This window comes from Candoia aspera, chromosome 2, assembly GCF_035149785.1.
Source record: "Candoia aspera isolate rCanAsp1 chromosome 2, rCanAsp1.hap2, whole genome shotgun sequence".
Lineage (NCBI taxonomy): Eukaryota > Metazoa > Chordata > Lepidosauria > Squamata > Boidae > Candoia > Candoia aspera.
Window position 1 is genome coordinate 113,212,966 of NC_086154.1, and position 25,909 is coordinate 113,238,874.

Below are 25,909 nucleotides of genomic sequence, written 5' to 3' on the forward strand. Positions count from 1 at the left end.
GCATTAAAATCTGACCCCTGGCTCCTCGCCAACCCCAATAAGGTCACTATGGACCAGGACCTCGCATGGGCGGAGGGAAGGTTATATGTACCCGACTCACAACGGCAGGCGATCCTCAACAGATCGCATGACAGCTAACAGGGTGGTCACTTTGGGTTCTTGAAAACCCTACACCTGACTTGGAGACAGTTTTGGTGGCCCTTGCTGAGGAAGGACGTCAAGACGTATGTGGCGTCCTGCCCAGTGTGTGCTATGGCCAAGCGACCGGCTGGCAAACCCCAGGGGCTGCTGCAACCCGTAGCTGAACCCTCCCGCCCTTGGGATGAAATTTCAATGGACTTCATAGTTGACTTACCACCCAGTCAAAAAAAAACGGTCATTTGGGGGTAAAAGACTACTTTTCAAAACAAGTGCATTTTATCCCCTGTGCCTCAATCCCATCAGCCCAACAGCTGGCGAAACTGTTCCTAGTCCACGTGTACCGCCTACATGGCTGCCCCTCCCGCTTGGTGACCGATAGGGGCACACAATTTACCTCGAAGTTTTGGAGGGCTTTTTTGAAACTGATAGGTACCCAGCAAGCCCTGTCAACCTCCTGGCATCCCCAGACGGACGGATCCACAGAGATCCTTAATGACACACTGCAGCAATTCCTCCGCTCCTACATAAACTACCACCAGGACGACTGGGTGGACCTCCTCCCGTTTGCAGAGGTCGCATACAACAACGCAATACACCAAAGTATGGGAAAAACCCCCTTTGGGGTAGTGTCGGGTCAGAAGTTCGTCCCCATCCCTGAACTACCTCAGCCTCCGTCCCCAACAGTGGCCGCCTGTGATTGGGGTGAGAAACTCGCAGATTCCTGGCCGGTCATCAAGGACGCGCTTAAAGAGGCACAAACGGTGTACAAATTACAAGCAGACAAACACCGGCACCAGCAACCAACATTTCAGGTGGGGGACATGGTCTATCTATCCACCAGATTCATAAAATCGCCACAACCGTCGAAGAAGCTGGCCCCCAAGTTTATTGGACCATTCCAGGTGACACAAATCTTGAACCCAGTCATGGTGTGCTTGGACCTGCCCCATAATTTAAAGAGACTGCACCCGATATTTCACTGCAGCTTACTCAAGCTGGCAAGTGATCCCTCCCGGTGGCACCCACGCACGCCCCCCCCTCCACCAGTGATGATAGATGGGCAGCAACACTTCGAAGTGAAGGAGGTACTTGACTCCCACAAGTGGCGGGGCTCCCTCCAATACCTCGTAAAGTGGAAACACTTTCCACACCCTGAGTGGGTCACTGCCCGTGACGTCCAGGCCCCCGACCTGATCCGCACCTTCCATACCGCCTACCCCTCCAAACCCGCGGCCTAACCTTCTCAAAGGGGGGCAGTATGTCATGATCACCATTGCGATGCTTGTGACATCGCAACAGCTCGCATGACAATGCAGGGAAATGGGTACCAGGCGGATTAAGGGAAAAGGCAACTAGCTAACAAAAGGGAGCAACAGGTGCTGGCAACAAAGTATCGACTCTAGCGGGAGGCATGGAAGAGAGAGATACAATGTTGCAAAGAAGGTGATTGACAAGACCAGACCACGAGGCGCGCCCGAGCTGTCAAAGAGATTACGAACCTGATCGCCCGGCAATGAACCATCACCGGCCAGAGAAGCAATTAAGGAAATGCCCGGAGCACAGGAGGGGCTCCACGACCCCTCACCTACCGGCAACGGAACCGATGGGGCTCGGGGCGCACCCGAAGTAAGAAGGGGTGGAGCGCTGACCGGCGCGGGCTATTTAAATCCCGTTCCGGCGCCCTCCACTCACTTGCATACTGTTACTCAAATAAAACCAGAACCTAAGCCTACACTAGCGTCTGTGTTTTTACTGGGTAGCAGGCAGAGCCTGACAGTCACTTATATAGTGAGATGGGTGGTATATACATTTGATTGGTCAATCAATCAATTGAACACTGAAATCAGATCAGACTTGGTTGCTAAGGTAGAAATGTACAATAATGAGAAGACAGATTTGCTGCCCTTCCCTTTTAGCCTCACATGCCATAAGGCAAACCTGATAAGAGACATTTCTTTTATACTCTGTTGAATGGTATTAAAACCAGTGCATGGGTGGGTTGCAGGGCATGGATTATTTCAGGAAGGCGTGAATACAGAGCACTAAACTTTCCTGCAGAAACAGATGGACAAAGCTTTGAAAAGGGAATGACAATCCTGACACAGAATCCCTAGATGCCAGAGAGAAACAGAGATCTCCCCGGAGCTGTTGCTTGAAACTCCCCATCTCATTCCACCATCGCTGTTTTCTGCATGGAAGGTGGAAAAAAGGCAGCCACTTGGAATAGGACCTTGGGTTCGTGTGTGTTTTGGATGCACAACCACTAAATCATAACACATATCATAGAGTGTAAGTGTCACAAGTAACTCCTCTCCCACTATGACAGCCTCCTAGTTTGGGTATGGCACCGCAGCCACTCCCCCCCCTCTATTTCCTGATAACCTGATCTCCATGCTGAAAGGCCTGAATAGTTGGAATTCAGATTTTGTATCCCCTCAAAGCCTCTTCAGTGTAATCCCATTTATATAAAGACAAAAATGAAAATCAGACCACATTATTGGTTGTAATTCCACCAAGGTGTTTTGGGGGTTGGATTTAGCTCCTCGATAATGCCTGACTTGCTGGCATGATCCAGGACGTCATAGATGGTACGTTGTCCTAAAGAGTCTGGTTTTGATTATCCCCCACGTTAACAGAGGTCAGTGCTCAGAGAAAAGAAGGAAAAAGAACAAGGGCAGGGCAGGGAGCGGGTGCAGCCTATGTATATCCAGGCAGAAGGCCCAGATAATATCTTTCTCTGCAGTAAATATTTGCTGAAACCTAAGAGCTTAATCAAGAAGGTACCAAGGAAGTTTTTAAGCTAAGCTGATTATATTGATGTTTATTTGGAATTCTGTGTACATGAAAGCTGCCTTTTATTACTTACAGTATTTATGTATTATTTATTATGGAATTATTTCCTTTCTTCCTAAGAAAACCTCTTCTGTGTCTAAAAACTTAGCTTAATTGGTTTCAGAAGAGAAATTCTCATTAAAATCTTCCCTGCATGAAAGACTACAGGGCTCTATGGCTAACTCTTGTCCTTCCCAACTGACATAGCATTTGATAAGTACTGTATTTTTGAGCTTTGAGCAGGAAGATCCAAACAACTTCCTTTCTGTTTGCCTAGAGCTGGGCCAAAAATAAGTCCTTGGTAGAAGAGCTAAGAATCTCCACCTGGACAGACCAGGGTGTGCTGGAAGGTTCAGCTTGACTGATGACAAGTTATTGTAATTACCTTTTCCTGGGAAATCCTTGGGAAAGGGGTTGAATTATCCCTTCTCCCAATTTGTAATACCCACCTGCAAGCAGCCCTTGACATCCTAGAAGTCCCTCAGATTGGGCAGACATATACTAAATGTGTTAGTCATAATTTGATTAAACCAGAATTGGCTGGATTCACATATTAATCCAAAACAAAACAGACCCCATTCCTTTATGGCCAAGTGTAACATATGACCTGAGTCAGAGTTCAACAGACATGATGCTAGAGTAGACCTAATAAGAGGGGATATATGAAACATATGAGGGAACTATGGATGGACAGAAAACCTACATCTCCACTAACTGAGAAACAGCTAGTTACCCAATGCTTCAATGTAGTGAAGAGGAAGCTGCTCTCACAACTTGAGATAGACCAACTACACATTACATCCAGGACTCAAGAAGACCCAGAAGAACAACTGGAGGTGCAGCCAACACCTGAAGCTGGAACGTCATGGCCACCCACTCCATTACAGAGCACAGCAGCCGATATGAGGCATAAGATCATGGACAAACTAGCTACAGTCAACCCTCAAGACCAGTTACCAAGGCTCAGTGGAGAAGTACCATCGGATAGAAGATGCCATTAGAGCCCTCATGACAATCCCTACTACCACCATAACTCAAACCAATGAACTGGTATATGCTACAACTGCTGTAATCCTGGAGCTACATAATCCTGCTTGGCTACACAATCAAGAAGAACAGCAGTACATACCCCCCCTGAAAAATGAGGTTGGAGGCTAAGATCAAGGCAACTTGGAGAGAAGTTAGTCAGCTGGTGGTATAGAAGGGTGTGGAGATTAAGGATAAAATTCAGCTACTGAAAAAATACAAGGGCCTGACTCCATCTGAAGCCCTAGAGACTGCTAAACAAAGCTCGCAGCACTGGCTGCCATGCTAAGGAGATATACTAGAGAAGCAGAGGCCAAGAAGATAAATGCCTTGTTCTCCAAAGAACCATCCAAGGTGTACTCCCAACTGCAGTGCTGGTATAGTGAGCTGGCCAAAGGAAGACATGGAAGCTGCTGATGTGAAGATCTGGAAGCTCCTCACAATGTACAGAGGTTTCCACCCCAAGTCCAACACCCAGAGACTGTACATCAGTGGAAAGAGGGCAGGAGGGGTCTGGTGAGTATCAAAGCCACTGTCCTGGATGAGACCCAGAACATCCAGGAGTACATCAGTAAGATGGCACCCAAAGATGAGCTGCTGAGAGAATGCCTGAGGCAGCAGCAGACATGGGAGGAAGATCAAGCAGAGGAAGTGCCATGGCAAGACAAAGGGCTCGGCTAAAAGACAGCACTGAGGCACTGATCATAGCAGCACAAGAACAGGCAGTAAGCACCAGATCCATAGAAGCAGGGGTCTACCACACTAGACAGGACCTGAGGTGCAGACTGTGCAGGAGAGGCCTCAGAGACAGTCTAACACATAGTGGCAGGGTGTAAGATGCAGGCAGAAACAGCATACACTGAACAGCACAACCAAGTAGCTGGCATTGTGTACAGGAACATCTGCACAGTGTATGGGCTAGACCCTCCCAAGTCCATATGGGAAATTCCATAGGTTGTGGAGAATGACAGAGCTAAGATCCTGTGGGACTTCCAGATCCAGGCAGACAGGCAGGTACTGGCCAATCAACCAGACATCGTGGTAGTAGACAAGGACCAGAAGACAGCAGTGGTGATAGATGTAGTGGTGCCAAGTGACAGCAATATCAGGAAGTATGAGAAGTACCAGGGCCTGAAGGAGGAACTGAAGAGGATGTGGAAAGTGAAGGCCAAAGTGGTCCCAGTGGTGATAGGAGCACTCGGGGCTGTGACTGCTAAGCTGGGAGAGTGGCTCCAACAGATCCCAGGAACAACATCAGAGCTCTCTGTCCAGAAGAGAAACAGCTAAGATACTTCGCAGAACCCTCAAACTCCCAGGCCTCTGGTAGAGGACTTGAAGTTGAGGAAGATGCATACCACCCATAGGGGTGAGAAGAGATTTTTTTATTAAAGTAAATGCAAGCCAGACCTACAACAAGGGCAAAAATACAAACATTTCATTTTCATACCAGTTTTAAAACTAAAAATAAAAACAAACCCTCATTCTTTCTGTTCCATGTTTATCATCTTGTTCTCAAAACAACTCTAGCAAAATCAGGATGATTTGGAAGTAATTCTAACCTCTGGCTCACATTTCAGATGTGAGCTTCTCCTTACTTAAACTGTAGTAAGGAGAGTGATAGAAGCTGTCAGTGAGAGAAGCTGTCTCTTCTCCTTACTTAAACTGAAAAGCTTTCATGGATAAATCAAACCCCACCCCTATTAGGACATTCCACCTGTTTCACCTTTGAGTCCAGAGAAATCAGGTACTAATGGCTGAGGCTTACTGTAAAAACATTCCTTAGGAAACTAGAGTAACAGTGATATTCTCAGGTATGGAAAACAAATTCTATGTTCTATTGGATCAGGACAATCCCAAATGACTCTAGACCCAACGTTACTCCTTTTGAGGTTATTTGGAGTGCTGTAGTTCTTACAGAGCAGAAAAATGGGTGTAGGAAATATCTACATGATTCGGCTGATTTAAATAACTGTTCCTTTCACTATACCTATTGATGCAATTATAAAAGTCAGTTGTATCAAAGCACTACTTTTTCCAACAGCAATCATATCAGAGAAATGATGCGTATTTTGGGTCTAAATTTGAGGCCAAAATCAGTGAGGGAGAACTTGTGTGAACATACATTGCCTGTGGGCTACAAATTGGAATGGATGGCTTTATCTCGAAGACTGTGCTTGTTGCCATGGTTGAACAAGATTTTGGCACAGAAATTAAGAAGGTTTCTAAAGCAGCCATGAGTCCTTCCGTGATAGTTCACACTTAGCCCCAAGTAATTGGCCACGCAGTTTCTTGTATCTTCAAGTTGCATAAGAAAGCCTGGCCTGGCCACCATGATCCTCCTGTGATCCCTTCCTTGAAGATGGGACTTATGAACTGCTGAATTCAGTTTCACTTCTTGGGGCTGAGAGAGCCAAGTGGGGAACCTTGCACATAGGCCAGGATGGCGTTTTGAAGAAAACTGGCCCGCTGAGCTTCCTCCTCCTTTATCCTGGAGATTTCTGCTTCTCGAACCCGCAGTTTCTCAAGCAGGCCTGAGATTTCACCCTCTTTGTCCAATAGTGCCTCCCGGTGGTTACTGGACAACACTAGAAAAAGAAGAATGAAACATTAATGCACTCAGACTTTTTAGACTCAGGATAATGACATCCTCTGAAGGCAGAATACATTCTACATGGCCGCAAGAGGTAACTACAAGACATTACGCTACATAATTTCTTAGGTGGTGGAAACATCTAGATAGATACTCCAAGATGATGTCATTGTCTAGAATGAAAGGGTAATTGAATCGGGATACATTAACTGGCTGATTCCTCTCTAAGATACCATTAAGCTTGGCCACAGAAAAGATTTACAGCATTATTGGGCAGTGCTGGGCTTCAGGGTTTAGCAACCATGGTTTAGACAACAGATCTCCTGATCTTTTGTGGCAACTGTGGCTGGCATATTCTGAGGCAAGGTGGTCTGGACACCTGGCTATAAAGACAGGAGCCCAGTCTGTCCCTGCTCAGTTGCCTGTGGTCTGACCACCTTGCCTTGGAGGATGCCAGCCACAGTTGCCAGTGAAACATCAGGGAACCTGTTGTCTAGACCGTGGTCACTTATACCTGAAGCCCAACAGATACCGGCCGTGAAAGCCCACACCAGTATATTATCAATTATTCCCCAGCAAGCAAATGGGAAACTATCTCCAGTCAGACAATTGAACTGGCTTTCGGCATGCATAAGGAGAGAGGATGGGAAGCTACAGTGAGGGAGATGGAGAAGGTGAGACACAAGGCATCTGTGAACCAGATGGGCCAAACAGTCCTCATCACTTATATCTAGAATTGCAGCCTTTAATCATGTGCTGCAAGTGAAGTTGGACCGTGGGTTGTGTTGTTGTTGTTGTTGTTGTCATTGCATTCAGCTTCCTTCTTCCAGGCAGATTGGGACAAAAACAGGGATAAGGGCAATCTCAACCCAGGAGGAAATGAACTGCTCAGGAACCATATGGTTGTGGTACTCCCTACTCAAAGGGCACATCAAGAGATACAGGAATGGCAGGAGGGCCGAGAAGCATACATGGTGGAAGAGGGGGGTGGATGCAACCTCCCACTGGAGAAATGGTTAGAGGTAGCTCACACTGCTGAGAAAACCAAGACCCACCATCTGCCTCCTGTGTCCCTGCTCTCCCATATGTTAGCTCCAGGTCTGGGGCATCGCTTACGCTTCAGTGAGGTAAGGTATCGATTGCTGGAGCAGCCCCTCCTTGTAGCAGCATTACGGCACATCACATAAATTGCTGCAGGCACTTTGGCGGAAGAAGAAGGGCTCTGAAAGTTACCTTTCAGCTGGCGCTCCAGGGCTGCAATCTTCTCTCGCAGCCCTTCTTGTGCTGTTCTCTCGGCCTCTAGGCGACCAGTCTGCTCCTGCAGCTCCACACGCACTTTATTGACCTCGGAAACTTTCTCTTGTTCCTTACAGCTCAGCTCCTGTCAACCACAGCACATGGGGGCAAAGTGATCAGAGGCTTGCGCTTTGAATCTGTGGCACTACAGACAAAGTCACCATACTGGCTCCAGGGAGAACACCTTCACCATCAGCCCAGCAGGCCTGTACTTGACCCTTGTCTCATGCTTCCTTTACCACTCCTGGGATATGTATGTTCCAAATGAAATTGAGTATGATGGAAGGCTGCCCAGCTGAGTGGCAGCACCTAAACAATTTTGGCTGATGGTGAAAAACTAAGGAGGTCAGGATCTTGTTAGTACTTGGATGGGAGACCATCAGTAAATCCCTGAGTTGTAGACTAGATTGGAAAATAACACCTACCCACCCCCACCAACCAAGAAGGTAGCAACCGGAAACCACTCTGCACCATTGCCAAGAAAACTATATGGATGGGTCAAGTACCCACCAGGAGACAGGTTCAGTTTAAGGGAATCTTTTAACTTTTTATGATGAAGGCTATGTTGAAACTACTACGGATATGCAGGTATTTGAGTCTGAAACGAAACAGGTGATCTTCTTTAAGGTTTTGCCAACAGGGATAGCAAGTGCATGCACCACCAGGCAGCTTTCCCACTTTGGGTCTTAATGCCAGAACATCACGAGAAGCTCTTGGCTCAGACCCGGTGCTTCTAGGAACAGAATAAAACCTACAAATGCTGGGGGTCACATGTTCTACTAATCCGGATTTGTTCCCACTATGGTTTGTGCAGTCAGTCACGACTGATGGGCTTCACACTACACTAAGCTATAAATCATTGTTTACAATCCACAACAGCCAGGTTTCATGTAAAGTAAAGTAGAACTGGAGTTATCTAACACACTGAGCCCAACCGAAAGCAAACCTTATTTTGTATTTGTTTAAAAGAAAGGTAAAAGAAAATTGCTAGGTCTCAGGATTATGCAGAACTTTCCTGGAGGTAGGGGAAGAAACTACTCAGAAAAAGATCTTGGTTGATCAGACAATTTATTTGTTCTTGCTCCATATGTTTTAAAAAACACTCTACCATCCCTTGCTCAGTAGTGTGGAATCCGTAACACTAGGGGCATCTGAACATTGCCTTTTTTTTTTAACTGTGCCCCGTGTCCACTCAGAAGAGCCTATTCCCAGGTATGTATGCAAGGAATTGTAGCTGACAATTGAATGCAGACGTCAGGCTTCTTCCTGTGGGACTTTTCCAACTCGCTCACCTGCTGAAGCTCTTCCAGTCGCCTCTTGAGTCCTTCTACCTGCAGACTCAGCTGGCCCTCCTTAGCGTGTGCTTCTGCCACTGCTTGCTTCTGCTGCAAGCAGTAATTCTGAGCCTCGTCACGGGACTGCATCATCAGCCGCAGCTTCTCCTCCATGTGCTCCAGGCGTTGTTGCTATTAATTTCGAACAAATAAAGAGAGGGAACCATCTTCTTTCAACCCACTACTGGTATGTGAGAATTGGACACATGACACAATTAATACATTTGATTTTATTTCTGGTATGAGTTTTAATCTGTTAACTATTTGCCTGAACATGCAGATGTGTTAAAAAAAACTTCTCTGAAACAGAAAGCATAATTAGCGGTCCCCAGCCTGGTGCCCTCCACTTGTGCTGAGACTGTTACTCCCAGAATTCCCAGGTTGGCCTACACTGGTTTAGATTAATCATAGCAGACCTTGTTGCTTGTATGAGGAAAGGGTGGATGCTTCCCATTAAGATGCTCTTGCCCTCTGCAGTTTTTAGAAGCAAGACATAAAACATAGTTCATTCCCCTCATTCTATTTTACCTATAATAACCCTGTTGTCAGATAGAATAAGCAGAGAGAAAGTCACCAGTTCTGTGTCAAACAATTTGTATGGCTGAGTGAAAATCTGAGCTTGAAGCACTTGACAACTTAATGTTAAATTCTCCCTAAACGGACATTCATGCAAACTAACTGTTGATCACCTCAGCATGCAAGTTATAAGAAAACACCAGCCTTAGGCAGTCCTCTCCCCTCATCCTCTACTAGGTTTTATTTCCTGATGTATCACTGGCATGAGTAGGGAATCACAATGCATGATGGGAAACAGATTATAGTATATCTTACGGATAAAATAAGATAAAGTAGCAATGGTGCACAAAACTTTTGAGCTGTTCTGTCAACCTCACCTCTTCCAGCCTGGTTTGGTTTTTGGCTCTGATGACTTCTTCCTCAACTTGGCCTCGCTCAACAAGGGCAGCAGCTTTCACTCGGCTCAGTTCCTAGTGACAAGGCAGAAGAACACTGCATTGCAATTTCTGATCACAAAAGCAAATCAAGAAACTTTCAGTGGTCTGAATCTAGATACATATTCCTAGAGAAGATCCAAGGCAATTGAGGACAAGATTTGTCTATGGTTTTCATGAAAAAGTCAATGACATTGAGAAGCCATTCCACTCACCTCCTCGAGCCTGATGCGGGTGGCCTCCAGCCTTTGGATGCGCTCCTGAAGGGCACGCTCACTTGTCTCCATATGCTGAGTTATGTGATCCACCTGCATGTCAAACAGCATCATTCAGAGGATCTTTAGCAGCATATAAACACAACTGATTGTCACCAGCCTTTCTCTTCAATAAATGGGAGGCACATAAGGAAAATTGGACCAAACATAAGTCTTTATTTCAAGATGGCTTGGGGCACATTTTCCAACTCCTTAGTGAAAAATCCAAACATAAAACTGTAATATGAATCCACAGAATGGGACTGCCAAGATAATGAAAAAACAGCACTGAATTTTGAAGGGTAAGGGCTCCATGTAGGATGGTCCTAATCTAAAAAGGAAGGCAGAGAGGTATTTAGGATAGCCCGATTCCCAGAACACTGAACTAAAAAAGAGATCCATCAAAGGGAAACATAATTGCCCCTTCCTGGCCTCAGACTTTTGGGATGTAGATGTGAGACAATGGGGAAAGCATCCATTCACTTCTGTGGAGCTGGGGGAATGGAGGCTCTGCAATGGGGAAACCCCAGAGAAGAAACAAGTTCCTGGTATCCTGACCAAGTCTTACAACAGTACAGCCCCAAGTCTTCCTTTATTCATATGGACCAGGAAGGAAGAACTCAAGACTGTTGTAGGCAAGCCATAATTGCATCCCCTCTTATAAACAAGACACTGAAAGAAGGGGTAGAATTAATTTTTAGGTCAGATAACATGTTTGAGTCAGCTCTTTGGCCACTCTCTCTGTCCCTCTGTCCCTGGAGGAACGCTAAAATTCCCACAGCCTCACCTCCTTCAGACGAAGGGATTCTGCATCATCCAGGACCTGCTTGAATCGCTTCTTTTCATTCTCCAAACGCTCTGGGGAAAAACAAATCAGTGAGGCTCCAAATCCTTTATCTATCTCCCCTTTCTGAAGGATTCCAAGGCCCTGTTTCCATTCAGCAGCTGAGGGCTTGCAAGTTATGCTCACCTTCAGCCTGTACAACTCTCAGTTTCATTTCTGCAGTTGTGTGGGTCAGTTCCTCCTTCACCCGGAACAGTTGTTCTTGCTGGGTTTTGCACCGTCTTTCCAGCTCATCTACCTAGGAGGAAATCCGCTTACAGTAGAGAGAGACAAGCCCGCACCTCTGTACAACAGGTTGCTGGGAAAGTGTGTCAGGCACAAATGGGCAACCTATAGTTCACAAGCAACAGGAGATCCTTGGCAGCCTTCTGTCTGTAGGACTTCCTGGTGGCCCACCTAACAACTGATTAACGGCTATGGAACAGGTGCTGTCAGCCTGATTAGCAGGCTGCCTGGGCAAACTCTTCCAATGTGCTGGATTGATTGCCAGGAAGCATGAGGAATCAGCCAGTTGCAGGATACCATGCTTTGTGGTGGGAAGGGAGCTGCAGAAGGACAGCTGGAAAAGGAGAGGGAATCAGGCTCTGCTCTCTTCCAGCAACCTTGTGGTGACCAGATGCATACATTTATGGGCCCCTAACCCACAACCTATAACTTGCTGAAGCAGTTGCCCATACCTGCTTTAGAGGTACAAGGCAAGGCTCATCCAGGAGCCAAAAGCTAGGTTGTAAGGAATCTCAGTTAAGTAACTCTTAATGCAGTGTTTCTCAACCTTGGCAACTTGAAGATGTATGGACTTCAACTCCCATGGTGGCTGGGGAATTCTGTGAGTTGAAGTCCAAACATCTTCAAGTTGTCAAGGTTGAGAAACACTGCATTAATGTTGTTCAAACATTTTTTTTACCTCATTCTTGAGCTGGATATTTTTCTCATTGGCTGTTGAAAGTTCCCGCAGAAGCTTTGCCTCACAATCAGAAGAATTCTACAAAAGCAGAGATGCATCAGTCAGCCATTCTTCCCTTTTCCAATATCTCTCCTTGTCTGATCCAAACTTCAGAGCAGCTTGACACCCTTCTCCCACTAACACTGCGCTTGTTTCAAGCAAAGACTTCTGTTTCTAAGCTTCATATGGTGCCAGATTTCTAGCTCAACCATATATATTCCCTGACTCCTCAGATCATCCCAGTCTACCTTCTTGTGTTGCTGAAACTCCTTGGTGTGGTTCTCCACCAGCCTTGTTTGCTCCTGCTTTGCTGCGTTCAGCAGTTCTCCCAGACTGCACACCTTCTGTTCTGACAGAGCCAAAGCTGCCTCTGTCATCTGGAGTCTGCAAATCAGAAAGTTTCAAGTTAGTCACTTTCAAGGCTGCCTTGAGTTTCTCTGAGCTGGCTGCACCGTAGCAAGAACACCTGTGCTGCAAAGCAAGACATGCTCCAAAGTAACTAGATGATAAAGGAGCTAAGCAAGCCTTAAGTCTGTTTCTGTTGCCAAATCTACCCATAATCCTCAAGCACTGGATTGGGAGGGTCATGTTTGCAAAAACAGATCCAGAATTAGTAACACTCCTTGGAGACTTTCCTTAAAAGGTACATACATAGGTTAATGTCTGCTCTGTACAGCACTGATTCACTTCTTGTGTTGCTGGCCACATTTTCCAACATGCATACTACCAGTCAAAACTGGCATTTGAAAAACTGTCCCCAGTATGCAGAATAGAAGGAGCCTGACTTTTTTCCACCATTTTCTTAAATTCTGTCACCCATTTCTATAATGATAGAATATATACCACCTTTCCCCCTGCTCCCTCTGTATATAAATATAAATATATAAATGTGAATATATATTATATTATATATATATATATATACACACACATACACTTTTTTTTTCGTGTCAGAAGCACCTACAAGGCGCTTCTGTATTGAAAGGATTTGCCGGTGATGTCACCGTTGCCTGGGGGACGTCCTAGGGGGCTCCTTTCAGGTCCCTGTTATTTTCCCACCGAAGTGGTACCTATTTATCTACTTGCATTTGCATGCTTTCAAACTGCTAGGTTAGCAGGAGCTGGGACAAGTTGATGGGAGCTCACTCTGTCACGCAGCTCATGCTCTCGGGTTTCAAACTGCCAAGCTGCCAATCTTAATGGTCCTCTGACTCAGCGTCTTAACCACTGAGCCACCATGGCCCCTATTATATATTTGTATTTGGGATTATAGATGAATAATCCTACTTCCCCTTTGTGCAATTACTGAATTTTGACATTGGGCTACCCAGTCAATTGTCCTCTCTAACTTGTTTCTGTTCCCTCCTCTAGTGCCACAACTTTCAGTTCCTTTGAATCATGAAGTCGACTGCCATTCCAACTGGGAATCAAATTTGAGTCGGAGCTGTCACAAATAATGTTAACCTGGTTTCTCCAAGCACATTGCCAAGCTGTTCTCCTTACTTCGCTTTGAGGGAATTCATCACAGAATAGTGCTCATTCAGGGCCTCTTGCAGATGCCCAACTCGAACTGTTGATACCCTGCAAGGAGAGCAGCGGGGGATATTCATGTATAAGGAAACATTCATTGCATAGACTTTGTGCTGAAAGCTGAGAAGAGAGTAGCTCTTGTGGCAAAATACGAGCTGGGTACTGGTTCAGACAGATCCTTTGGGTTTATACAAAGTGCTCTCCCCCAATCCTGAGCTGGCAGAACACTGTCCTGGCATATCAGTGGCTGGTCTCGGTCCTGGCACATGCAGCTGCCAAACAATGGCATTCTCATTTACTAGGAATGGGCTTGCTTCCTTCCCCTATCAAATGTCACCAGCTGAGAGAAAAGCACCTGCCAATGATTCTTCTGAATGCAAGATGGGCTGGAGAAGAGACAAGGTTTGGGAGATGGCTACCAACAGGTTCAATCATTTGTCAAAACTTGCTCCAGTTTAGCCTAAGACATGTGTGATGTGGGGGAGGGAGGCTGCATGGATAAACAGGAGGGTCCTCTCCCACTGCACTTTGCAAGTGTCCACCATGCCTGTCACCTGTTAGGCTACTTTTAAACGAGGTTTAGTGATTTTTCAAATTCTCCTTCAGGGAGTCCCACTGTACAGTGCAGGAGAGGGGCTGTGCAGTGCAGCAGAATTCTCCTGTTTCCCTGCCTGGGCCTCAGTCAGCTGGGATGGTGCTCCAGTGAACCCTTGCTTAAAAGTAGTCTGACTTAACAGCTGATTGACAGGCAAGGGAGTTGTGTGATGCAGCAGGAGAGAAGTACCTCGGGCAACCCAATCACACCTGGCAGCTCTTATACAGGTTGCTTTTGAACAGGAGAATAGCACACAATCCTGTGCACAACAGCAGGCCAGACAACAGCTAATCCTAAAGGACTGATTCCAGTTGGTGGTGGTGAGAGGAAAGACCTGCTCAGAGATGTCTACTTTGTGGAGTGCCTCAGGGATCTCTCCTCTCCTTTTTAACCTCTACTCAAAACTGCTGGTTGAAGTTATCCACCAGCAAAAGGTTTGGTGACAATACAATACTCAGCTCTACATCTCATCTCAACATGCTTACCTGTTGCTGCGGTTTATTTCCTCTCTCTGCTTGTCAATGGTGTCCATTAGATCCAGGAACTGTAAAGCAGGTATAACATTAACAGCATCACTTTGAAATGCAAACATCTGGTAGCCAAACCTATTTTACTGTACGCAGATCAGTCATTTTATTGAATGAAAAATAAACTTAGGCTTAAGCTTTCTAAAGTTAGGCTCCAGTGGGGAAGAAACCTACTCTTTTCTTCCAGGGAGATCAGGATGCTGTAAATAGTTTTATCCCTTTTAATCTCACAATAGCTCTACAAAGAAGGCTAGACTGAGAGATAATGTCTGGGCTCACACACTGCACTAAATTATAATGTTTGTTTGGTTTGGGCTTATGATGTGTGACCCCAGTCAACTGTTCCTTATTCAACAAACCATGGCTAAACAAATCCAAGGCTTTGGGGGATTTCAGCCACTGACTGGCCTGAAGTTCCTTAGAGAGTTTTCATGGTTGAGAAGACTTAAGTTCAAGCTCCATCACCTACCACAGCTGTTAGCTAGTTCAGAGCAACCAACCTGTTTAGCTTTCTCTTCTTTCAAGCATAGCACCTCTTTGCTGAGAATTTTAGTCATGTTACGACTTTTGCAGAGTATATTCTGACGCTCTTGGTTATGCTCCATTGCTTGATCTGAACCGCAAGGAAATATGAAACCTATTCCATTAACTGTTCCTTCATTCAACAGGTTTGCAATTGTACTCAGATGTTGTTACTTCTGATCCTACAGAAAATATGTGATCACCACTGCTGGATCTGACAAAGGTTCCACCTAGTCCAGCATCTTATTTCCTGACAATAACTAACCAGCTATCACTCTGGAGCCCACCAAAACTGTCAAAATGATCCATTTCCTATGTAATGTACCCAAAAAGGCTCAGAAGAATATATGCATGTATTCACCCATCTAATACCACCCATTGTTAGAATATGTAATATCATTACAATATTTTTAAAACCCCACAAGCAGGATGTAAGAGTAATGACTTTAGACTGCTATTGTCCATCTCTTGCCCGCCCCCAGGATGGATTCCTAAATCCAGAGAGTTGGCAATGTCTCTGAAAAAGTCTAGGTTTTCACACTGTATGGTGGCTCCTTAACCCTCCAGCTGTACAGACAAGAGGCATACAGTGTAGCAATTCGTCGCAAGAGTTAAATCTAATTAACATCTTATCAAGTAGAAAGCTGGCACAACTACTTACCCACAGCCTTCAGGATATCACTGGGTACATTGTTCCCAGCCAATTCGAGCTGCCGTAGTGTCCGGTTGCTATGAAGACAGTTTAGAAGTGCCCGGCCTCCTAACAGCCCAATGTTATTCCAGCGTAGATCTAAACAAGAAGCAAATATTCATGCACGGTCTTGCTTTCCCAAATTGGTACATCAGTTCTTGAAACTAGCCAACTTTTACTAGACAGAACTCTAAACATTATTTCTCAGAGGGCACTGAAGAACTTATTATTAAACATTGCTTAGGAAGGCAGCAGCAAGTCATCAGCATAGCTTAACAGTTGATGGCCCTGTACCAAACTGTACAGAACAGGCCTCTCAAGTTGTGCCTCCAGTTGGACATTTCTGTTTTATTTTCCCTTACTTAGTAGACTGTGTGTAAAGTATCTCCTTTTGAACACATTTACTGCAGTACAATATCTCTGCAAGCCGAGATAATTATTAATTGTCCAAACATTCTCTCCAATTCTGCAAAAAGTTACAGCTTGTTTACATACAGTTCATGCGATTTTCAAATTAGCAGTTATTATTTCCAGACTTCTGGGGGAAGTATGGCAAATTGAAGACAGCTCTGCAAAAGTGGAGCCGACATCCACAGCAAAGACCAAAGAACTGGTGTGTAGACTGGTTCCTTGGAATCTCTCTGGATAAGGAAAGGATGGGAGGTAACCCACATGTGCTCTGGACAGCTGCTCCTTGTGAGGAGAGTGCAGGACAGCAGTTTTCCATGGGTTTGAGTGCTGGGAGATGACAGGATTAGCCATCTTGCTTGCAACTGTGGCGGAGAATTTTGAGGGACACTACGTTTGCAAACCTCACTTTCTAATCACTTTTAGGAGTTGCTTGTTAGCAACTTTTAAGCTATTAGAGACCTTCATATTGACAAGTTTGAAATTGCTGGGTAAGTTTGCCTTCAATCCTGAACAAAAGAAAATTTTAATCATAACCTTAAGAATTTAAAGAATCTGAAATAAACAGCAAAAAGCTAAATAAGATTTTAATCGTAGAAAGTAATAAATGGATTAAGGGTCCAGATAAAATGGGAATATTGAAACTTTTAAAATAAGATTTTGGAATTAATTATAAAGAAGAAACAACTTCTCATGGGAAATAGATTCTGTTTTGGTTTTTACAAGACACAACAAAGATAAGCAATTCCATGATTTCAAAAACTGGATACTAGAGGGGACTACAGTTTTTAGGTAGAGGAAAGATTTACAAGCCTGTAAAATATTGTAAAGCATTCTAATGATGAAAATGATTTGAAGAATGGAATCAGAAAATAGTAGCCACAATATCAACAATGCCAGTAACGATGTCTGCTACGATGGATAGATTATGTCCAAAAGATGTTATTGAAGAGATGACAGATGTAAATGGATTTTAGCTGACATGATAGAGATAGTATCAAAAGTGGATTTACAACTGACAGGCCAAGAGAATGACTTAGAAAAGGATGTTTCACTGGATCTACAAAAGAAACTGGCTGAGGTTTTAAAATTTAAAAGGGTAATACAAATGACAAACCAAGAAAGTGATCTGGGTAATTTTTTCCTATTGGATTTACAAAAAAGGCTTGTTAAAGCCTTGAAGAACTCTGTGCGATGGGACAAAGAAGAAATGAAGAGAAATCAAATCCTACAACAATATTTGAATGAACTAAAGATTAAGAGAAGTAAAAGAAAGGAATATAACGTTGGTTTATTTGATCAAGGTTAAAATAAGATATGCTGGTACTTCTGGCTACCCTTTATGGACTTTCTGCTGACAGCAGGCTGAAAAGATTATGTTTTATGGATTTGTTTATAGATAAGAGATGGGATATGAGATGAAGAGATAAATGTTTGTAACTAAGGAGCGGGTGAAGAGTCACTACATTTGTTTCTACTTGTGATGGAGGTTGGAAGTTACATCTTTATATATTTCTTTTCTCTTTATTATATCCTTACTTTTTTCTTCTCTTTTTTCTTGCACTTTTTACTCCTTTCTATTCTTTGTTCTTTCTTTAAGTTTAGCTTGTATTAGATTTTACTAGTATAATCAAAATTCTTAATAAAACAAACATAAACAAAACAAAAAACACATTAGCAGTCACTATTTTCCAATAAAATGGTCTCAGTTGTCAAAGGGGGTGGGATGGGGAAATACCACTGTTTTTAAAAAGGCCAGCCTTACCAAGTTCCTGCAGAATAGAATTGGCTTTCAGTGCCATGGCCAGTTCTCCTGCCCCCTGGTGGTTTATTTGATTATTGCGCAAGTCAAGCATCTGGAGATGGCCATTGGCACCAAGCCCCTCACAGAAGATAGTGAAGCTTTCTTCCCATACTCCCAGATTGTTCCATTCCAAAGTGAGCCTTGGGGAAGAAAGAGCCAATTAACAGAGGCTGATGCATAGCAGACATAGGCTATAGTTGAAAAGGGAGCCCTTAATCCCTTCCCAAGCAGACACAATACAAATACAGTCATCCTTCTCTGACAATCTGAATCAATTGGGTGTGCACATCCTAATGCAGCCTCAGACTGCTCCATATCCCTGTGACTGCTCACCTCTGGATAGTCTTGTTTTGCCTGAGAAGCTTTCCCAGAGCCTCGGCCCCAACAGCTCGCAAGTTGTTTCCCTAAAAGAAGCCAAGCCTAGTTAGTATCGTCCTGCATCTCAAAACAGGGATGCATCAGGGCCACAAGCAGGAAGCTGTTTCTAATCCATGTAAAGACCATGGCTTCATCCGCAGAACTTTGGGAATTAAACACACTCAGCCTTTACCTCTTTACACAACTTAACAATTCATGTCCACTTGCATTTTTTACATTTAATTGTTCCACATTATGATTCTGCCACTGTGTACCATTTTGTGTATAAATGGGAAGGTAGCACAGAAATTTAATCAATAAATAAATTCCCAGTATTGATTTGGAGAGAATCCATGGTGTGAAAATTGGTGTAAATGAGTCATAAATATGTATATCCACACACCCATGTGCGTGATAGAGGTATTTTAATATATTTAGTAATGCTATTACAGTCCCTAATAGCAAACTATCTAGTAAGGATTGGGGAATATAGACATGTTTAAAAACTGTAAGAGATGAAAAACAAACAATTCACCAGTTCTTTCTTCTTTTACCCTTATTCTATTTGTGCATTTTACATTCTTATTTAAATACCAAGAGGATTAGAAACTTATCTTCAACTGCTATTCTAAAGCCAATAGGATTCCTAAATTTGCACAGAACATGCCCTGTAGACTCCAGGTGTATGAGTTGCCTTAGAAATCTTTTCCATTGACCACCTTAAGTCCACCCTGCTATTATTTCCCAAAGCAAAAGCGTCCGAGATATTCTGCTACCCTAAGGCTGAGGTACAGCACACTCACCTTCAGATTTAAGAACTTCACAACTGTATTGGAACAAAGTCCATGTAATAGCAGCTTAGCCCCTGCAAGGGAAAAGACTCATATCTGAAAATGATAGCTAGGTTCCTAATAAAAAAAAAAAGCTACATTCACACATTGTACTGAATCATGTTTTGTTTAACCATGATTTATTAAGTCACAGCGGGTGGGTTCACGTGGCACATTACACCAAAATCAAACCAACCACATTGTTGCTTGGTGTGACATGTGAACCCACTGGCATATTATTAAACAATTTATAGATTTAGTTTGGCTGATCATGAGAACACACTCTTGGACACTCTGACATCTCCTCCTCCTCCTGTCCTTCTGATTTCCCTAGAAAACCCTTTCGAAACGTAGGTATTACCATATGTCCTTGTCCCAATTTTCTGACTGATCTCCATTCCAGAGATTCATTCATTCATTTATTTATTTTCTATCCCACCTTTATTATTTTTTATAAATAACTCAAGGCGGCAAACATACCTAACACTCCTTCCTCCTCCTCTTTTCCCCACAACAACAACCCTGTGAGGTGGGTTGGGCGGAGAGAGAGCGACTGGCCCAAGGTCACCCAGCCGGCTTTCATGCCTAAGGCAGGACTAGAACTCACAGCCTCCTGGTTTCTAGCTCAGCACCTTCACCACTAGACCAAACTGGAGATGACTTGCCTAGGGAAATTGTTAACACAGACAGTGTCTGATTGCAAAGTGAAGTTAAAAGCAAGCAACACAATGGAAGCTAAGGTGCCATGAACTTGAGTAGGTTTTCAGGGCAGGAGAGAAATCAAGGATTGCCTTATGGACAGAGAAAGTCCCACCTTCTTCATTCAGCATGCAGTCGTTCAGTATGATCTCAGTGAACTGGAGGTCATCCTGCAAGAGCTTGCCAAGGACTCCACATGTATCTACAGAAAGGCTCTGCGTGGCCAAATCCAAGCGGCTTCTTCCTGCTGCTTCCTCCAAGTGCTGCAGGATGCTCTCTTGAGGCTCAGCACTGCTCTCCTTGCATAGCCTAGTGTAAGACTGTCGGAAGGCATCCATCTCTGTGGCAGGCACCAGCATCACTCATGCCCCCCATGTAGATTGGGGGTTAAGACAGATGGCAGGATCAAAAGGCAGCAGCCGGTAGCCTGACAGACAACAATCAGAGGTTATTGCCACAGCACATATTGCTTAGTGATTTTGTCTGAACCTCTATGTAATCTCCAAACACTGGCTCTAACAATGAAACCAGCTTCCTCAGTTTATACCTCTAGAAGCCTTGAGACAAACAATCAAACCTGCTTCAGAAGCTGGCTGAGGGTTGCTAGAAGTAAAGCCTCACCCTACAACTGCCAAACCCTACTTCTGTAACTAAGGAAAATGGAGCATGTTGGGAACTGTAGTTAAATGCCTTCTCTTCCAAATCTTATTACCTGGGGAATAGGGTATGCTGGGAACTGTAGTTTGGAAGCATTTCAATGGTTTCTTACACATTGTTTCTCTCTACTAAGTCACTGAGTTGTTTATACTATGTGTGTGTGTGTATTCATGTATGTATATATACACATATATATTCATAATATACAGTACATCTGAATCTACAGGGACTATATTTCTGCAATGAAAAGATCAAGAGCAAAGTTAGCAGTTAAAACATATGTTAAGATCCTTTTTGGTAGAAAAATAAAAATTATTCAACTAAATAAATAATAGAGATACATATGGTGCTTGTTTTATGGCACAACTGTGTTTTGAGATAAAATATACCAATTGTGTTCTTTGAAGTTGTATCTTCTGCTGCAGTAAGAGACCACTCACTACAATAAACATCTGGGCAGACCAAAATGTGTGTGGTTTTTGTACAGGATTCTCTGCAACTGTGTGGGTTTGGCTGTTAAAATCTGGACTGCACATTCTGCAACACATATGACATCTGGCAGCTTTGTCTATTCTTTGTGTGTCAACAAGTTAATGTTTTAATTTAATTAAAAATGTAGGGATGGAGCCAAAGTTTTGCACAAAGGCGCCAAGTTGATGCCTCCCTCCCTGGATATTTGTTTTAGAGTCACCCAGTTGTCTATATGGTTGTCTATATAGCCACTATGGTGTTGTTGTATTGTGGTCTATGAGAAGGTAATGCAGCATACCATCTGTAATTAGAACTGGGTGCTTTGTGTTTTGTATTCCAGACAGTAATAATCCAAATACTTGTAAATCAGTTCAAAGTAATATTTCAGTCTTAAATGAACTGACACATATGTGCTCTTCACTCAGAAACTGAATCAACCCCCACAGCCCAAACACTGAAACAATTTAAGAGTATCTCACCCACCCCAAATTATTCTGAGAGTCATGAACTGGTCCTTAAATCACCATTTTGAAGTCTACTGAAGTTTTTCTTGAAATACTTTGTTTCACTTGATACAAAATACAACGTAATCTTTTAAAAATTCTTGAAAATATTGAATGCATACAACTCCCTAGCCACTCTTCATACATTTTGTTCAAAAACATCCCAGCACTTTTAGTCCTTTCTAAAAGTTCTTCGTGAGCCTTCTACACTAAGCCCTAAACTCACGTTCATCTCTCTTTACATACTTAAAAATGGGAAAATTAGACAAACAGAACTGTAAGAAAGAAGGAAAAGGAAAAAGAGAGAAGTGTTAAGTAATAAAACATGACCTGTTGGCAGTGATAGCATGGAACCACTTGAAAAGGACTTCCAAATAATCTGACTTAAACTGACATCCAAAGCAAGTTTACTCAAGCCCTAGCAGAACTGCATTTAGGAAAGTCTGCATAGGAAAAAAACCCAGAACTGTAAGCCATTTTTTAAAGCTATATTACAGCACTGAATTAAGTAGAGCTGAGTTGTAAACAGGTCCAGCAGCGCAGGCAATTCTATGTGTATTAGTAGGTCCTACAGAGTTCAGCATAATATTATGCCTCTACAGACATAGATCTCGGTCCTAAAGCATCGCTCGTTCAGATGTACTTTCTTGGATGTAGTTCCACAGGCAAAGAACTCAGGTTAGGACCGTGATCTAATGGGGTCGATGCACAGAATGGACCCACAGTCCATTCTCACAACTTTACCAAAAATGGGGGCTGATGGACAAAGGGCGAGAACTCATGGCTAAGTAAGCGGAACCGCTGAACCAGCGTCGATGAGAAGCCGAGAAAAGCTACGTTGACGCCGTGCCACTGGCGGAAGGGCAAGGACTTACTGTAATCGTGACTCTCATATTCTGATCGCTCCCCCTCCTTTCCCTATTTACTCCATCCTCAGAGCCTGGCTTGATGCTTTCGGGCACGGACCCCAAGGCAGCCTCCTTCTCTTCCCTAAAACGAAACTTCTAACTTAAGCCTCGCGCCTCGCTTCACGTACACAGCCAGAGAAGGAGAAGATTGAAGGGCGGGAGAAGGAGCAAAATCAACTACACTTCCCAGAATGCCTCTTGATAGAAGAGGCTGGAGGCCCCTTCTTCTCCGGAAGTCAAAGGTTGAGGGTGGGACTCCAGGAACTACATTCCCCAACATGCCATACGCTGCTCTGACGGTTTTAGCGCCGAATCTAACCAGAGCTGCAGGGTGAAATGGAGACGAGGGAAGAGTGCGCGGGAGGCTTCAAAAAGGTTAGGGAAATGGGCCCGAGAGAAAGAAAGTGGGAAAACAAGAAAGAGTTCATCTTGGATGTTATGGGTTAGGATTAAAGTGGGTGAGAAAGGGTAAGAGAAGGTGTGGCAGTTCGAAGTTTTGACTGTACCAGGTTGTAATGGGAGACGTTTAATGGCCGGAGGCTTACCGTGCCGAGCAGCTATTCCAGGGGCGGGTGAAGCGCTAGAAGTGCTGCTGCAAAAGTAGAAGAGTTTAAGGCAAGGGGATCCGACTGTCCCGCAGGACAGAGGCTGCAACTTGAACGGAGGCAGCGATAGGCCGGTGCTTTGGCAGTCTGGGAATGGAGTTTAGGTAATAGGAAGTCGTCGAGTTGGCTGGCGTAGAAGGAGGGAAGTCTTTCTGGCTGAAATAGCAAGAATTAGGACTCTTAGTGCAGAGGAGATAAAGCCGATTCAGAGACTGAGGTGGCGTCTCTAAAATGTACAAGCTAGAAATAGATTAAGTTGGGCTATGGAATGAAATCAAGGAGTTTTCTGAGGTGTCCTAGAGTGGGGGCGCCGGAGGTGATCTCGTTTTGCCCCCCCATCCCCGTCTATGGACAAGTTTAATAAATGTTTATTATTATCATTATTACTATTATTACGAAATAATCTAGGACTGCTTATTCACCGTAATGTATTTGCACTAGGCTTACATTACAACGGAAAGGCAAAGGCGCTTTTGTTATGCCATTAGGGTGGGAGTACAAAACTAATTACACTGAGCCTGGTACCTAGGAACTTTCTTTATGTTATAGGGGTAAGAGCATGTCTAGGTTAAAAAAACCTTTTAAAAAATTAAAATGTTCACCAGAAGCAGAAAACTGGACAGGTGGAATTGGTCAGGATAGTAAGGTAATAAAGGTGAGGACAGATTGCTAAAAGAGGACAGGAAAAGTATATAGAAGCTGAATTCACTTTGGAATGAAATGCACGCTTTCATCCAACCTGAAAGCATGCTTTCCCCCTCTTTCTTTATATTTAATATTATATGTATACCACAGCCATCTCAATAGTTTGCTCAGCTGCTGAAGCACTATATTATCATTTTTCCCCAAATGCAGTTTAAAGGACACATATTCAAATGTATCTTTTAATGTTTCTTCAAGTGAATGTTAGCTGTTGAATTAATGAAATTCTTTGGAGCAGTTCTAGACCGATACAGCAGATAGCACTAGAGCTTCATTCATTTCCTATTTTGTTTCATTTTAAGCCTGCAATATAAAACAAATGTGCCTGCTTCTTTTGTATAAAGGATGCATTTTTAAAAAATTATTTCAAGAGCCTAGTTGAATGCATTTTGAATTAGCCCAGCTTTATAGGCCAATTTTATGCTGAATTAAGTGTGCCGAAGCCCTTTGAAGTCCAAAGTTTTAGAAGACAAATAACAACTTTGTTTTGGAGCGAAGTGTTGTCAAATACAGCTGCAAAAGACCTATCTGAAATCTTAGAAACCTGCCAGGCAGGGTACATAATATTGAACTTGGTTTACCAATGGTCTGACTTGGTACACAATTGCATGAATAGGAAGACAAAAGCATACCAGCTCTGGTGGGGGCAGAACACTTTTTTCTCCCATTACCTTTCATGGAAGGGAAATTTTGAAAAACTACTAGGGAAAAAAAGATAAAGCGCTCCTCCTACTGTGTATTCTGATTAGCATAAGACTATGAAGCTTGTCTGCCATGGACAATTCCCTTCATCCGTCCCTGAATCCCAACCTTCATAAGGTTGAAGAAATGGAATAAAATGTTTGAAGTCAGATAATACAGCTTTTTCCAGAAGGAAAACAGCTTTGGCATGAGCTATAGAGGAACATATTTTTTAAAATTCTATAAACTTGGCTGTTCTTTGGCCATTCTTTGTTAAAAATTCTCATTTTGCATTGATAGCTTTTGTATTGTGTGTATTTGTATTATATTACATAAATATGTGATCTGAATAAAAGTGAATTGAACAGCAAACTACATCTGCTCAGAAATAAATGGTTTTTATTTTGATAGTTTTCTGTCTCTTACAGGCTCTGATAGACACTTTTTTCCTCTCTGTCAGATATTTAACAATTGCTACTAATCCCTTTGAACCTCTTTTTTAATTGTTCAGCTACTTTTTTCCTATCATGCTTATAAACTCTTAATTCTCTTAATAATTCATTATTTCTTTTTAATAGTAATTTTATTAAAGATAACAATTTACAATAAAACTAATACAAAAATAAAATAATAAAAACAATAGAAGGTGCAGAAAAAAAGAAAAATTGAGAAAAAATAAGAATATAATAAAGAAAAAGAAATATATAAAGAAATAACTTCCCCCTTCATCACAAGTATAAACAATTTTAGTAACTTATCACCTTCTCTTAAAATACAACAAGTGATCTCTTCTTCCCATATCCCATCTCTTATCTATAAACAAATCCATAAAACATTACTTCAGTACTGATGTCAGCAAAAGTCCATTAAGGGTTACCAGAGATAACATTTTTTTTAACCTTGATCAAATAAACCAACTTTATATTCCTTACTTTTACTTCTAACAATCTCATTCTTTAGTCCCTTCAAATAATGTCCTAGAACTTGATTTTTCATTTTTTCTTTGTCCCTTCTCACAAAATTCTTCACAGCTTTAACAAGCCTCTCTTGTAAATCAAATATAGGAAAATTATCCAGGTCACTCTCTTGGTTTGCTATTTGTATATCCCTTTTAATTATTAAGACATCAGCTGGTTTCTTTTGTATGTCCAGGGTAACATCTTTTTCCATGTCATTCTTGTAGCCTGTCATTTTTAAATCCACTTTCAG

At 43.1% G+C, this 25,909-nt stretch overlaps 2 protein-coding genes across 4 annotated transcripts in view; one reads left to right on the forward strand and one right to left on the reverse strand.

The window, feature by feature from the left end:
• Window positions 1–5,366: 5,366 nt before the first annotated feature.
• Window positions 5,367–21,828, reverse strand: LRRC45 (leucine rich repeat containing 45). The gene is made up of 18 exons (XM_063293274.1): window positions 21,785–21,828; window positions 20,289–20,600; window positions 19,448–19,509; window positions 18,621–18,691; window positions 18,249–18,427; window positions 16,046–16,174; window positions 15,363–15,475; window positions 14,821–14,879; window positions 13,714–13,791; window positions 12,459–12,594; window positions 12,172–12,249; window positions 11,394–11,505; window positions 11,211–11,281; window positions 10,385–10,477; window positions 10,113–10,205; window positions 9,178–9,351; window positions 7,823–7,970; window positions 5,367–6,584 (listed from the first exon to the last, which is right to left on the reverse strand). The coding sequence occupies exons 2-18, from the start codon at window positions 20,530–20,532 to the stop codon at window positions 6,388–6,390; spliced, it is 2,037 nt and encodes a 678-aa protein (XP_063149344.1). The 5' UTR covers window positions 20,533–20,600; window positions 21,785–21,828; the 3' UTR covers window positions 5,367–6,387.
• A 1,122-nt stretch (window positions 21,829–22,950) lies between these two features.
• The window catches only part of CENPX (centromere protein X), a 47,017-nt gene continuing 44,058 nt past the window's right edge, over window positions 22,951–25,909 (forward strand). For 2 of the 3 annotated variants that reach the window (XM_063293280.1, XM_063293281.1), the window contains exon 1: window positions 22,951–23,087. In XM_063293280.1, coding sequence (XP_063149350.1) covers window positions 23,049–23,087 — 39 coding nt within the window. In that variant the 5' untranslated portion in view covers window positions 22,951–23,048. The remainder of the gene's footprint in view (window positions 23,088–25,909) is intronic. The other variant, XM_063293282.1, reaches the window with a different exon arrangement.